The sequence below is a fragment of the Pan paniscus genome, chromosome 1 (assembly GCF_029289425.2).
Source record: "Pan paniscus chromosome 1, NHGRI_mPanPan1-v2.0_pri, whole genome shotgun sequence".
NCBI lineage: Eukaryota > Metazoa > Chordata > Mammalia > Primates > Hominidae > Pan > Pan paniscus.
The window spans coordinates 200,130,421-200,146,378 of NC_073249.2; the positions used below are offsets into that span (position 1 = coordinate 200,130,421).

At 43.6% G+C, this 15,958-nt stretch overlaps 1 protein-coding gene across 2 annotated transcripts in view; it reads right to left on the bottom strand.

Moving 5' to 3' along the window:
- ARID1A (AT-rich interaction domain 1A) overlaps positions 1 to 15,958 on the bottom strand; it is an 86,188-nt gene that overhangs the window by 44,790 nt on the left and 25,440 nt on the right. For both annotated transcript variants that reach the window (XM_008961658.6, XM_014344091.4), the window contains exons 2-4: positions 7,560 to 7,772; positions 5,818 to 6,270; positions 4,640 to 4,756 (exon numbers count right to left, since the gene is read on the bottom strand). In XM_008961658.6, coding sequence (XP_008959906.3) covers positions 4,640 to 4,756; positions 5,818 to 6,270; positions 7,560 to 7,772 — 783 coding nt within the window. The remainder of the gene's footprint in view (positions 1 to 4,639; positions 4,757 to 5,817; positions 6,271 to 7,559; positions 7,773 to 15,958) is intronic.

Sequence of the window (15,958 nt, forward strand, 5' to 3'; positions counted from 1 at the left end):
AGTCAGGCCAGGCAAGGTGGTGCATGCCTATAATCCCACCACTTTGGGAAGCCAAGGCGGGCAGACTGCTTGAGCTCAGGAATTCAAGACCAGCCTGGGCAACATCGTGAAACCCCATCTCTACTAAAAAATCCAAAAATTAGCTGGGCATGTTGACTCACACGTGTAGTCCCAGCTACTCAGGAGGCTGAGGTGGGAGGATCACCTGAACCTGGGGAGGTGGAGACTGCAGTGAGCCGAGACTAAACCACTACACTCCAGCCTGGGTGACAGAGAGACCCCCATCTCAAAACAAACAAACAAAAAAAAGTAAGCACAGGTAGAGGGCATTGGCAAAATGCTCTGTCAAATACAGGATGGTGCTTACCAAGAGGGATAAGTGATCCCAGAGAGCTATATAAAGCTTTACCTGTGTTAGCAAGGCTTGATTTCTACAGATGGGTACTCAGGTACTGAACTATTCTTTATAGTTTTTGTAGGCCTTATATATTGTGCAGGGTTTTTTTTTTTTTTTTTTTTTGAGACAGAGTTTCACTCTTGTTGCCCAGGCTGGAGTGCAATGGCGTGATCTTGGCTCACTGCAACCTCTGCCTCCTGGATTGAAGCAATTCTCCTGCCTCAGCCTCCCGAGTAGATGGGATTACAGGTATGCACCACCGCGCCTGGCTAATTTTGTATTTTTAGTAGAGACGGGGTTTCTCCGTGTTGGTCAGGCTGGTCTCAAACTCCAGACCTCAGGCGATTTTTGCCCGCCTCGGCCTCCCGAGCCACTGTGCCCAGTCTTTTTTTTTTTTCTGAGACAGAGTCTCTCTCTGTCACTCAGGCTGGAATGCAGTGGCACAATCTTGGCTCACTGCAATCTCCGCCTCCCGGGTTCAAGCAATTCTCCTGCCTCAGCCTCCTGAGTAGCTGGGACTACAGGTGCCCGCCACCACGCCCAGCTAATTTTTGTATTTTTTAGTAGAGACAGGGTTTCACCATATTGGCCAGGCTGGTCTCGAACTCCTGACCTTGTGATCCGCCAGCCTCGGCCTCCCAAAGTGCTGGGATTACAGGTGTGAGCCACCGCGCCCAGCTATACTTTTTTTTTTGAGATGGAGTTCACTGTCGACCAGGCTGGAGTGCAGTGGTGTGATCTCGGCTCAATGCAACCTCCGCCTCCCAGGTTCTAAAGTGATTCTCTTGCCTCTGCCTCCCGAATAGCTGGGACTACAGGTACCCGCTGCTATGCCTGGCTAATTTTTTATATTTTTAGTAGAGACGGGGTTTCACCATGGTTGCCAGGATGGTCTCGATCTCCTGACCTCGTGATCTGCCCGCCTTGGCCTCCCAAAGTGCTGGGATTACAGGCGTGAGCCACCACGCCCGGCCTTTTTTTTAAAGGTAAAATAACAATGGCCTTTAGTCAATGAAGTCATCATAGAAGTTATTTAAGCTGCGTCTTGAAGCTTGATTAGGTAGTAGTTTTCTGAAGGAACAATCTTTAAGATATAGTCTGAAAGATGAACAGGAGGAGTTGAGGGGAAAAGTATGAGGCAAAGGGAAGGGTGTGTGCAAAGGTCTGAAAGCAAAAAATAGCATATGGTGCCTTAGAGAAACTGAAAGAAAGCCAAAAGCAAGGCAGAGAGAAAAGAATAAAGTAGAGGTTCTCAAAGTGCCATCCCTGGTCTAGCAGCAACAGAATCACAGAGGAACTTGTTAGAAATGCACATTCTTGGGCCCCACTCCAGACCTACTGAATGAGAAAGACACAGGGGATGGGAGCTGAGAGGGAACAGCAATCTGTGTTTCTGATGTCTAACATTAAAGATTCTGGATTTTAGGCCGGGTGAGGTGGCTCACGCCTATAATCCCAGCACCTTGGGAGGCCAAGGCAGGTGGATCACCTGAGATCAGGAGTTTGAGACCAGCCTGGCCAACCTGGTGAAACCCGTCTCTACTAAAAATACAAAAATTACATGGGCGTGGTAGAGGGCGCCTGTAATCCCAGCTACTTGGGAGGCTGAGGCAGGAGAATCACTTCAACCTGGGAGGCTGAGGTTGCAGTGAGCTGAGATCGTGCCATTGCACTCCAGCCTGGGCAACAGAGTGAGACTCAGTATCCAAAAATAAATAAATAAATAAATAAATAAATAAATAAATAAATTAGTTGGGCGTAGTGGCGAGCACCTGTAAACCCAGCTACTCGGGAGACTGAGGCAGAAGAATCACTTGAACCCAGGAGGTGGAGGCTGCAGTGAACCAAGATCGTGCCATTGCACTCCAGCCTGGGCAAAAAGAGTGTGAAACTCTCTCTCTCCCAAAAAAAAAAAAAAATTCTGGATTTTATTCTAAGATTAACAAAAAAATAATTGAGAGGTTTAAATATAGGGATAACATGATCAGGATAATAGCACCCAAATGGCTTGGCATCAATAACTGAGCACAGACTCCTCAAAATTTAATTTTTGTAATATTCAAGGGTCACAATCATAATGCCTTTAGGGCCAGGAAGGTAACGTGAATGAGTAAGGAGAGCAATGTGAAATCTGAGGGGCTGCTCTCCAGCCAGCCTGGAATCTGCTCTGGTGCCAATAGGTACCTCATAAACATTTGTTTAGTGAAGCGATGCACTGGCAAACCTAGGGATCCTTTAACACGACTGGTTAAGAAAGGAGAGGGCTCTTGTAGGGAATCCAACTTGTCATTTCTTCAGATGGGGCTGCTTCCTAGCCTGCGTAGGCAAATCTGGCATCAAACCAAAATTTTAAAGAATAACCACTTTTTGATGCCTGCCCAAGTAGCAAAGGGATAAAAAGCAATTCAAAAAACAAGATGCCAATAACCCAGCCAGCTTACCTCCCACATGGAGCTTCTACCACTGAGCAAATGACCCATTTGGATGAATCTTTAGAAAAAGCCCAAACGTGGGAATGTTCCTTGTGATAGCCTTCCCAGGAACAACCATCCCCTGGGCCTAAAAGGCTGCCAACACCTTCACCTTCACTTCAGTGGGTCAGATAAGAAGTTCTTAAGATTCCCAACCCTTACAAGGCATGTAGCATCTCTGGATACAAGCCTTCTCAGGACCAAAAAAAAAAAAAAAAAAAAAGCCAAATACAGATCTATCAAAAGGTCACCAGAAGCAAGCAAAAACTTTTTGGAATGAAGCAACTTACAGCACTGACAGAAATCCACCGATTTGGGTTCTTGACACAATAGCACCTCACCCAGATTTAGCCACAGACCACAGATGATGAGGGAGTGGTTACACATTCTGACTGAATCAGGTTAAAAAGCACATTCCAATGAAGTTCAGGATGCAGAAAAGGATTGCAACAGACACTAATGAGAAGGGAACAAAGAGTGATCACTTTATTAAGGCACTTCCTTCCCCCAATTCCTCAGTTGAGAAAGTCAACAATCTCAGACGTCCTATCTGCATTCTGGCCTCAGAAGCCTGAACACCAGGTACTAAGGGACTCTGCAGACCTTGCCCTATTGAGGTGTCTCAGAGACCTTCAGGGGAATCCATGGGAGGCTTCATGATGAAGAGAGTTCCCGCCTTCTGCCTATTTCTTAGAGATCCTGAAACCATTTCTCTCAGGTCAGAATAAATGAAGACACAGGCTTTACATCCAAGTAGAGTCAAAATTCCAAAAGATTCTTATCTGGGTATGTGGCTGAATTTCCATTTCCTAACTGAAGCAGGATTTGTCATGGTGGGTTTGCTACCCACCATCTTACTAGATGACTAGATTTCAGAGTAGCCTATTTTATTTCTGTGCCCAGCAGATTAACTTTCAGAGGCTGAGTAACTTGCCCACAGAGCTAAGACTAACAGTAAAGGTTCCTACAACCACCTAGTATGGTGTTAACTGCCTTTCAGGTATAAAGCACAGTTCCAATGCCCTCTGAGGCGATGATTACAAAGGCTGACATTTATGGAGTGCCTACAATATGCAGTGCTCGTGTGCACTCTCTAGTAACCTATTTAATGTTCACCACCACCCCTATGAAACAGAGTTGGTGGCAGAAGCTAGAGCCAGGAACTCTGGCTCTAGAGCCCAAGTTCTTAATCACTAGACTATACTGCCTGTCTCAGGATATGGTCAGTCCATCCCATAAATAAGTACCTGATTCCATAACTAAGCACCTGGGCATCAAGTACTCTACCAAAAATAAAAAAAAAAAAGTATTCACACAAAATCACCACCAGAAAAACTGCTTTTGCTCCAGCCACGCTCAGTGTGACAATGCATGCTGAATTGCTCCAGGATCCTACCTTGTAGCTAAACATTAAGCCAAAAACCTAAAAATTAAGCCTGTAAGAGTAAAGTCAAGAAACTGATATTTTTCTCAACTTTGATGGAGAGCAGACAGTGCTTCTGATATCTCCATCTTCTCTGCCCCTCATGTGGGTCCATGTCTAAAAGCACAAGACTTAAAAAGACAAAAACAAACTAAACAGATCACAAACCTATTCCCTGGGCAGGGAGACAGAACAGACATCTACAAGTCAGCCTTTAAGTTCCTTGAATTCAAGAAATAACTTATTCATTTAGGTCAAAATTAGCTAAACTTCCAACCAGAAACTAACTAGTTTGCATTGGTTTCCTCTCTGCCCCTATCACCTTTCAGAAGGTGCAGAAATACTCACAGGCAAGCTGGAGGGTCTTGACTGAAGGCTCAGGTTCATATCTTCTTGCCCTCCCTTACTGGAGGTCATTGAGGGGGCTGAGGATGCCTGAGACCCAAATGAATCTTGAGATAGCTCCTACAACAAGAAAAACAAAAGCTGTGATGGCCTGGTATTGATAAACCAGGCAAGCTTACTTCACTGTGAAAGGGTTATGGGACTGTCTCTCATGAGTGTGAGAGAAAGCCCAGTTGCGAAAAGTATTATGTGAAGGCCAGAAAAATCCAAGCCGTGACTCCTAAGAATGTCAACAGTGGACTCTTTCTGACAGAATTGTCACCCATTTATTGCTGCCTACAGAGGGCTGTTTCTTGGGGTTAAATGCTAATGTCTGGCCAACTTCAAGTTAAATCTATCAAGGAATGAGACCAATGAAACCACAAAAAAATCATGCTAGAACCTCTGCATTAAAATGAGTACTGCTTCATTCAAAGACATCACCTTGGGATGAGATATTTATTCCAACAGTGCCACCAATACATAAACTTTTTAGTGGACCTGTCATCACTCAGTCATCTCTCTTCTTTGGGCTCTACAAGAATAAAGCCCCAAATGCTATTTTAGGCTCTATTACCTACTTCTTGTTCACCAGACGTAACTCCAAATGAATTTTTGCTATTTCCCCAAACAAAATCCACCCACAAAAAATAAGATTTGCCACCACTGAGAGTATTCTAAAGAATGTGGTATCAGCTCTGGTGGCAATTCCAAATGAAGGGATCCAAGTATTTTGAGCGATAGCAGAATGGAATGGCAGTTGGAGCGAATGTACAGTACTGCCTCTCAAAGTGACTGTTTTGAAAAAAGACCAACTCACTTGGATGCTGAAGTTCTGATGTTGATTTACAAAATAAAATAAAATAAAAAAACCAGTCCCATTATCTTTAATTTCTTATCCATCTATGCAACTTTCCATTGCCCTATTTCTTCATCATTAAGGAGAGCTACAGGTCTTCATGCAGTTAAGGAGGTTACGCCTTTATTAGTTCAATCAATCCAGTTATCATGTTTACCCAGAGTTTAACTGGTCTTTAAGTGCACGTTAGAGAACCACTCTGTACAGCAAAGTTCTCATGACACTAACCCCCAAGCTGTCTGTAGTCACACACAGGGAAGGGCAGGAGGCAGGGATATCTTACCTGCGGTGGAGGGAAGCGCTGCTGGGAATAGGCAGTTTGCTGGGACTGCTGAGACTGGGGCTGAGGATACGCAGCCTGCTGGGAGAGCGTCGAGGGTGCTGGCTGCTGAGGTTGCTGCTGCTGGTAAGGAGACTGAGCCTGTGGCTGTGAGTAGGGGGGCTGGCTCTGGGGGTGCTGCTGTGTCGTGGACTGCTGGGAGGGGTATGGAGCCGGGGACTGCTGATGTGGAGGCTGGGATGGCTGCTGGGAGTATGGAGGCTGAGAGGACTGGAGCTGTGGTGGTTGAGACTGTGGCTGCTGCTGATACGAAGGTTGGGCATGAGGGGTCTGGGACGGTGGTTGCTGGGAGTAGGGTGGCTGCTGCTGCTGAGGGTGAGGACTTTGCTGGTTGTAATATGGAGTCTGGCCCTGTTGACCATACCCGCTGGGGCCTTGTTGTCCATAAGGAGGAATCTGTAGGAAAGGAAAATATACTTTTAGCACTGACTCTCCTGCATGAGGAAAGATGAAGTGTTTTGTGAGAAGCTATGCACTGATGATGAGTATAGAAAGCAAGCATGCAAGGCCTCATACTTAGGAGGCCCAGGGTTTTTCTCTCACCCTTCCTAAACTGAGCCAGGAAGGACGGCCAAGCTGGGTTTTTAGGTGGTTTGTTTACAAGTGGACTACATTTATCCACTGAAAATTTACACTATTTACTATTTGGGCAACATAAGTTTAAGAGCAGCTGTTTCTACCAGTGAGCCTAACTCTTTTTATCACGGCCTAGACTGTTTTTATAAGTGTTAGGAATCTGTACCCTAACCACAATGAATAGTCAATAGCAGCCTGGCTCAACCAACTGAAAACCTAAGGTTTAGTAATTCAGACAGTGTGCAAATCACTAAGCTACTTTGGTTCTCTCTTTCATTTAGTTTTCATTCAAAAAAAATATTTGACAGCCTACTCAATTACTTGTACCAGGCACTATTTTAGGCACTGGGGATATATTTAGTAAGCAGGCAAAAAAAATAAAAAAAATAAATAAAATTACCTCATCTCTCCTCTATTGGAAAAAAGAGACAATTTTCTATATTAAAGGCGTACTTTGCTTTAAAGTCTTAGAAGTAAAATTTGTTTTATATTCTCTCCCTATTTTCAGTATGAGTATCACTCAAAGATAAATGATAGAAAACTTTGTCAATACAAAAATGACAATAAAGAGATAATGATGTGAATGGTTTGACAAAAAGAGATGGATAAGGGGAAATCTTAACATTTGTATCAATGCTGTTAACATCTTTTCTGTTTAATCTTCCCCTTTTCTTCTACTCCCAGTCACAATCATTTTGAACCAGAAGGCAGATATGTTAAAGGTATTCAGAAGCATAAAGGGCCTCTTCCGTCCCCAGGGCACATGATATGAATGGTTTTCCTAATAGTAGCAGTGCCTACGTGTTCAGCCACTGCCTTTCATCCCATCTCATTCAGAGATGACCACTCACTAGGTATAAGCTGGCCAGTCAGGTCAAGAGAAAAAGAGATATGTACCTGTGACCAGGGAGTAAGTAGTTTTCCTTGGAGCACACATGGAACGGTGCCTATAGCTTTGGCTTTGTTAGTAGCACTCTGTAATTAACTGAGCCAACAGGTCTACATTCCTGTCAAGAGGCTTGGAAGCCAAGGATACATTCTGATTCTATAGCTCACAGATCAGATTTTGGACAGCAACAAGGGTCAAGGTAATCACAATCACCATCTACCTGCTGTGTATAAGAGAGGCCGCCCATGGCACTCTGCGCCCGGCCCTGCATGGTCATCGGGTACCGCTGCGGGGTCTGTGACCCATATGGCTGCCCTGGGTACCCATGTCCTTGCTGCGGTCCTGATGGAGGTCCCTGTTGCTGCGAGTATGGGTTAGTCCCGCCATATGGCTGAGGTCTCATCTTGCCCATCTGATCCATTGGACTGGATGGCTACAAAATAAAGAGCATTTCATTAACCTGAGCTTTGATGGCCTCTGGCCACTGAATATATAACCCAAGTACACAGGTTTTTTTAGTCTGTATGCTACAAAGAAATACAGTTACTTTGAAAGAGCAATGAGACCAACCTAGTAACCTTTAAGTCAACTGACCCGCCTCAGAACCCTAATTTTGTCATTTGAAAAATGAAAATACCACCTATTTGTGAAAACACCTTGTAAGCTAAAAACTACTTTGTAACTGTGGTACTGCTTGAGATCCAAGGGACAGGCCGGGTATAAACAAAGGCCCTTCAGTTGGTAGAGGACGGTGCTGCTATGCACTGCCATCACCTTGTTACACACCAAAATTGATGCTTCGATACCATGACGGGGAATTCAAATACACAAACATCTAGATGTTTCTATTCTTCCAATAGTGGAAACTCCCCTTACACATCTATAGCCTGTTGGCACTATGGCACAGTTAAATTTATGCTTTCTTCCAAATAAGCAAAGAAGCTAAGTGACAGCTGAGGGAATGGGAACTCTGAATTAAGAGCCTTGTGCATCTCAACTGAAAAGCTCATTTCCTTTAATATTCAAGAGTTTGAAGATATAAGAAGAACAGAACTTTTATCTCTTTGAGAGACAAGAAGATTCAATGGTAGGCTGTCATGGAAGTTAAAAAAAAAAAAAGAGCAAGAAGACAGAGAGGTACAGCTAGCACCAATAATGAAAGCTCGAAATTCAATTCACAAGTATTCGATGCAACAGCTTTCTTTCCAGCTCTTTGTGGAGCAACAGGTTCAATCAGCTCATTCACTTTTTGATATGCCTTTATCCTACTGGCACTCCAGAGCACACTTTCCCCTGCCAGAAATATCTACCTATATCTATTGGTGGTGTGCGGGGAGGGGGAAGTTTCTCTAAGCACCTTTAAGACACACACAAGATGGAGAGTAGGCATGGGTCTGATACAAAACTTAAAAACTAGCACTTACATTGGGGGTGAAATAGATACTGATACTCTAGGCCTATCATTAACCGTCACATGAAGGAGTTCAGTGGTTCATTGATTTTAGCATGCATCAGAATCACTTGAAAGGCTTGTTAAAACAGACTGCTAGAACCCACCTCCCAGGACTGGTCTAGGTTATCCCTAGGGTTCCTTCCAGTTCTATTATTCAATAATTAATAAGCTATTCTATAATTTAAGCTGTTAAGACCTTAAACAACAACAAAACCTCCAAAATAAAGGAAGGGGAGATCCAAACAATTCGTTCTCTGTACATGTTTATTTTTTAATAATGCTATTAAGTGTTTTATAGTAGAGGAAGTAGAGCTTTCATGAAAGAAAACAGGTAAGACAATAAGCCACAGAAGCTGTTCTTCTTAATATCAAAGGGAAAAAAGAGAAGCAGAGTTATTTCTTAGGCTATATCTGAAATCTCAGCTAAATTGGTGAGTGATGATGGGAATACTCCTCCCCCATGTTTCTAAACTGTACAAAATCATAGTAAAACTGTGTCCCAAATCACTACTACATGTCAATATTATTAAAGTACTGTTGCCAACAATCCTAACTAAACAATTTTTGCCCAAGTCTTTCATCCATATCAGAAGCTCCAATAATGTTCCCTATCATAATTTTAGAGCTACATAGATTTTAGGGTTACTTACGAAGTTCGAATTTAACAACAATTAATAAATAGCATATGGTCCTCCCCAATACACCTGACAATGGAGCCAAAACATCACCATTCTCTCCTGTAAAGAGCTTGGGGGCTTACATGGCCATATCATGCCACATATCACACTGAGGTCCTCATCTCATCACAGACTGCAGCTGCTGTCCATGTGGCCTCCAACTGGAGAGACTATTTTGTTGAACAAAGAGATCAGCCTGCTCTGGGTATCTCTGTCAGTCTAGGTCTCCCCACAACATGAGGGGCAGTCATTACCATGGTTACTATAGAGCTTCTAGAGCAGTAGCTATTAACCAGGGCTGCAGATTAGAATTTTCTGTGAAGCTTCACAAATGGCTAGGCCTCTCCCTAGAGATTCCAATTTACTGGGTCTGGAAGGGCTTGTGCTCTTCTCCAACCTCCTTAAGATCTTTGAATGAGTCTGGTGTATACTATTAGCTAAGAACCAGTGATCTAGAGAAGCACTGGCCAATAACATTTTCTGTGATGGGTAACTATTCAACACTTGAAATATGACAAAGGAACTAAATTTTTATTTTTATTTACATTTAATTAATTTAAATTCACATAACTACATGTGGCTAGTGGCTTATTATGTTAGAGCAGTTCTAGGACAATGCTGTTCCCAAATCACTTCCACCACTCCCTGGTCAGTAATAGTTCCAAACTTCCTAACTACTAAATCCTGCACAGTATTATTACATAGAGCATAGTGTAGTAATTTGATAGACTTGGGTCCAAATCCTACCTCTCTCACCATCCTACCTTGAACACATCAGTTCTTTAAATGCACATAACACACTTCACACAGTGCCTGGTATTTAAATGTCCAATAAATGGTAGCGATTATCAGTAATGATGAAACAGTGCTTTTACCTGGCTCTAAAGCCCTCTACAATGTGAACCAGTTTTCCACATTTTTTCAGTCTCACTCCAAGATTCCCCACATACTGTACATGCCCAGCTCTATGCAATGGCATCCTGCCCTGCCCTCCTGTCCACAGTGGCTTCTAGTAACAGAAACTTGACCTTTCAAAATGAAGCCACTTCCCATATCTTCAGTACACTTTGATCTCTAACATTTCTAAATGCCCTATTGTAAATCCAGTTAGCATCCTAAGATTTAACACTTAGTTGCAGCTAACTATTCCAACTAACTGATTGCATTTCTCAAGACTAACTTCTGGGAAGCCAGAGATCAGGTGTTTTATCTTCAAAGCTCTCCCAAATACCAAAGTACAGAGCTTGGGCTCAGTGACTGTTCAATGTGCAATGCTGTCCTATTCCAAAAAAGGGTAGGAGACACTATGGGGACAAAGCCCAAATCAAACTATCTAGCCATAAAGCCAGGGTCATAGCCTAAATCTAACCCTAACACAGGGGTTATGACTTTGAAGGTAGAAAAAAAGTTGGACTGAAGTGAAAGATGAGAAAGAAGGATGAGAATATTCAAGGGAGAACAAGCACACTTTAAGAATAACCTGGCTGGGCGCAGTGTCTCACGCCTGTAATCCCAGCACTTTGGGAGGCCAAGGCAGGTGGATCACTTGAGGCCAGGAGTTGGGAGACAAGCCTGCCTAACATAGCAAAACCTCATCTCTACTAAAAACACAAAAATTAGCTGGGTGTGGCGGCACATGCCTGTAAGTCCCAGCTACTCGGGAGGCTGAGGTATGAGAATCACTTGAACCTGGGAGGCGAAGACTGAAGCGAGCCGAGATCGAGCCACTGCACTCCAGCCTGGGCAGCAGAGCAAGAGTCTGTCTCAAAAAACAAACAAACAAAAAAAAACAAACCCAAGGCTGGGCGCAGTGACTCATGCCTGTAAATCCCAGCATTTTGGAAGACTGAGGCAGGTGAATCACTTGAGGTCAGGAGTTCCAGACCAGCCTGGCCAATATGGTGAAACCCCGTCTCTACTAAAATACAAAAATTAGCCGGACGTGGTGGCGCACGCCTGTTAATCCCAGCTACTCAGCAGGCTGAGGCAGGTGAACCACTTAAACCCAGAAGGCAGAAGCTGCAGCGAGCGGAGATTGTGCCACCGCATTCCAGCCTGGGCAACAGAGTGGGACTCTGTCTCAAAAAAAAAAAAAAAAGTTTATACCAGAGAGAATTTCAGAACTGCAGGGGCATCCTCATATACACTGCTTAAAAACAAAAGGCTAAGGACAAGTCACCTTTTCCTCTCTCACACGGAGGCCTGAGCTCCCAATTGAGTACAGCTACTTACATGAGGGCTATAAAGGGTTCAAGGAATGTCCCACCTCAACTTTAGGAAATCTTTGTAGACCAAAAATAAATGTACATCAAAGACATTTTTATTCTAAAAATAAAATTAATATGCTTTTTCTGGTCATCAGATTTTTGACTCCCTCCCATCACAAAAGGCTTATGATCAACAGAATATGCAGCTTATTTGGCAAACTAAATATATATTCAGTTCAAACAATCAGATTATTCTGATCTCATGTAAAAGTTAGACATCTGCTCAAATCAGAAGGGGAGGTGGGCAGGGACATAACTCACACTTATGACATTTAAAACCATCGTGAAATATTTGTGATTTGCAGTTACAGATGAAATGCCATCTCCCAATCTCTCGTAACAGAGAAGGGGCCTTAAATCTTCACTAATCAGTTTTATTGGAAAGTAGCAATTTCAGACCAGAAAAATCCCTACATGCAAGATACAAAAGCCAGTATCAGCAGTCTGCAGGCACAAGGCAGGGGATGGAAACTCCAAACCCTAGCTGCAAAAAGCCAGAGATTCCACTCTGGGAAAGACAGAGGAAATCCTTTCAATGGGAAACCACAGGAGTAGATTACTGTGATTACACTTCAAAAGCAAAGGCTCTGCCACAGAGACACATAATTGAGAGGAAAATGCTGCCCCTTGATCAGCAAAGTCGGGCCCCCTGCTATATACTCTCCTGCATTCATAAAAAATAAAAATAAAAAAGGGGGAAAGAGCCATAAGAAAACTCCTCATCTCCATCTACCACTTACCACCTCCTTCCAGATCACTGGCCATGTTATAAACTGCCTGCCAAATGAAATGTATCAAAAGATGCAGTTTAGGGGCATCAAAGGCAAGGATGCCTAGCAGCTTGTCCTTCTGAATATATTCAGAACAAACAGCTAGCAGACAGACCCCTTGCATAGGGAGTTCCCCTGCTCCAAGCCAATAGAATTACAAGACCGTCCAGACTAGTCGGCTACTGGAACCTCTTACAACTTCTTATTGCATCAAGGAAAACCAAAATGACCCCCAAAAACTGCTGAAATAACAGACTAGACTTTTAAGGTAGACCTGGGCTGAATGTCTTATAACCCAAAGTAACCACTTTGTGAAACTCACAGATTAAAATAGCTGCAAATTCTCCATCTGACCATGACCGAGGAGAGAGCAGAGAAGACAGAGCCAAGAACTCAAAACTTCTAAACAGAGATATACCACTCACAAAAATGTACCACACCACGTGGCAGTGGCACCAGGAAAGAGAAACTTCATAATTTTATTTAAATAAAAGTCCAACTGAGGAAAGCTCCAGTTCCAATCCAAGGAAATAGAAAGAAGTGACCAGGCAGCAACCCTAAGGAGCTAAATTTAGTACTCAACAGTGCCAAGGGCCAGCAAGAATAAGAACAGAGAGGGTTGGGCCAGGAGCTGCCAAAAAGGTGTCCATCAGAGAGGAGAAGTCTTGACCACTACTCATTTTATCATCCTAAATGCTAACTAGTTGGGGCTAGTGTAAACCTAGAGCTATAACCTTGGCTTTTGGACATTTAAGTATTATTACTCCTTGTGCTTTCAATTTATTCCTGGCTAGATTTGTTATATGACTTTTAATAATAATAATAAAAAAAATGCATCCCTGGCTCTTTAACCAAAAGAACCCCCCTAATTGATTCCCACAGTAATTAACCTGCATTTTACCTCAGAGAGCGGTAGTTAAGGAAGTCGGCACTGCTATTTATAACTCATCTCAAATTGAGGGCAGACTGCCTAAAATCTAACACATCCCAGCTGTACTCCTGTTTGAACTGGGGCCAAGGGAATTTTTTAAAGCAATCTTGGCACCGAATGAATGACACCAACAGTATGAGAGCGCGAGTGGTTGTGTTGTGGTGACGTAGCATTGGAGGTGGAATGGAGAGGGGGGCCAGTGTACTGTGATCCCTCTGGTGCATGCCTGCTGCTTGCTGAGTCCCAGTACAGTAAGCTGGGAACCGCCCACTGAGAGCCAAACACAGGAAAAGGCTTTTCCTGTGGAACGCCTTGAAGTGAGAAACACATGGCTAATCTGCATAAACTCGAAGCCACACCGCCCCTGCCAGGAAGGTTAGTGCTCGTAATCTCTGGCCATGAAGCTGGCTGCCTGGGAGGACTTGGACTGGCGCCTGATAACCCAGAAAGAGCCGAGAGAACAGATGGGTAAGGACCCCAGCAGAAAACAGCCCCAGGTCACATGACTCGCCACATGGCCCCGCCAGCACAAACTATTGTCTGGCTTCAGAGCTCCCTATACAAAGGCACCCCGTCCTCCGCTTCCTGTGATTCCAGGGACAGGCGGCAGCTGTTGATCCAGTTCCAGTATGGGACCCTCCCCTGTGATAGGGCATTCCAGGCAGGGGCAAGTGTAAAAATTAAGGCCTCTCCCAACCAACAGCTTTCAGCTTCCTGCCAGCTGCACGTGGCTCACTTAGATCTCAGGAGTAATATCTTAGGACAGACTAGGCTTCCACCAAAAAAATCACCCTATGTACCCTGGTACATAAAATGACCAGCATAAATCATTCTCATTGTCCCTTCTCTCCCCAGCCAGACAACTGTATCTAACGTCCCTTATCCTGTCTTTTCTGTATCCCCTAGTATTTCAGACCTTCTTTGAAGACTAGTCAAGAACCCCTAGCCCCCAATTGAGGAGAAATTGTCCAGAAACATGTTTGTCTTAGTTTTACTCCTAGACCCCGCCTCCTAAAATAAGGAGACTACCTTCATCTTGTTTTAAATAGTGGGGAAACATGACTTTTTATATGACCTAGGACAATAAGAGATTTCTAACCTCCTATTTGGCCTCAACAGAGACAACACTAAAGATTTCCTGAAGCCAAGCTGATGACAGGAAAATAAAAAAATCTCATTAGATTATACCAACACCTGTCACAGGGAATCAAACCCACTCAGCCTATGATTCTCTTCATTCATAACCTAGGAACCATAACTCAGTTTTCTACTTCACAATTCCTTCATTCTAGTTCATTCAAGTTCTAAACAAACTGACCATCTGCCTTTGGTGAGAGAGGAATCATCAACAACTAGTTTGCAACTACCACTCCCCAAAAAAGTTTTGTTTTTTAAAAATTCTTTCAAACTTCCATAAATTTCCAAGCGGAATAAAAATTGGCCAGACGCAGTGACTCACGCATGTAATCCCAACACGTTGGGTGGCCAAGGGGGCAGATCGCCTGAGGTCAGGAGTTTGAGACCAGGCTGGCCAACATGGCGAAATCCCGTCTCTACTAAAAATACAAAAATTAGCCTGGCATGGTGGCACGTGCCTGTAATCCCAGCTACTCGGGAGGCTGAGGCAGGAGAATCGCTTGAACCTGGGAGGCAGAGGTTGTAGTGAGCAGAGATCACACCACTGCACTCCAGCCTGGGTGACAGAGCGAGGCTCTATCTTGAAAACAAACAAAAAAAACCACCACAAAAATCAGTGAAAAGTTCTATCCACCCCATTCTGCTTACAGAAACCATTCTAGAAGATCAGACACATTCCCCTTTGCAGACTTAGCCCATTCCAATGATATCCCCTGAAGCACTAGCCTGATCAAACCTCCAGGAAGGTGCTTGCAACCAGACGTCAAACCAAGAACATCTAGAAAGTGATGTAAAACAAGACAAAGGCCTCATTCTCTTCTGGGCTTAGAGATATGTAGACTACCATCTCTATCCTTCCAGACCAGAAGATAAGAGAAAACTCACTAAGGTTAGAAGAAGGAGACCAAAAGGGGAAGAGTCATTGAATCATGTAGCAAAACTCAATCAGATTATGAGAAACAACCATAATAACCACCTCACAGCTGTCTACCAAAAAGAGGCATGCCAGAAAAACCACAACCAGGTGACTGATGCTTCTTCACTTCTTTGGCACCAGAAAGGGCCCTTCAAATAAAGCAGCTACAGCATCAAACTAATGAATCCCAACAAATGATAAGTCCTTCTCTCTTCATCCAGGGCACTTTCATTAGTCACATTTTCCATAACAGGTGGCTATCATCATTTCCAGAGAAAATGCTCTTCCTAAAATGATGAAGATCACTTTTTCCTAAGACTAAACTTAACCAATTTCTCCCTATTTCAAACAAATTACAAAAGCCACTAAGGAAACCAAGTAACTTCTCTGGAAAAAATCCTTTCAGGTACTGCTTAAAACCAAGGGTTAGGCCAGGCGCGGTGGCTCACGCCTGTAATCCCAGCACTT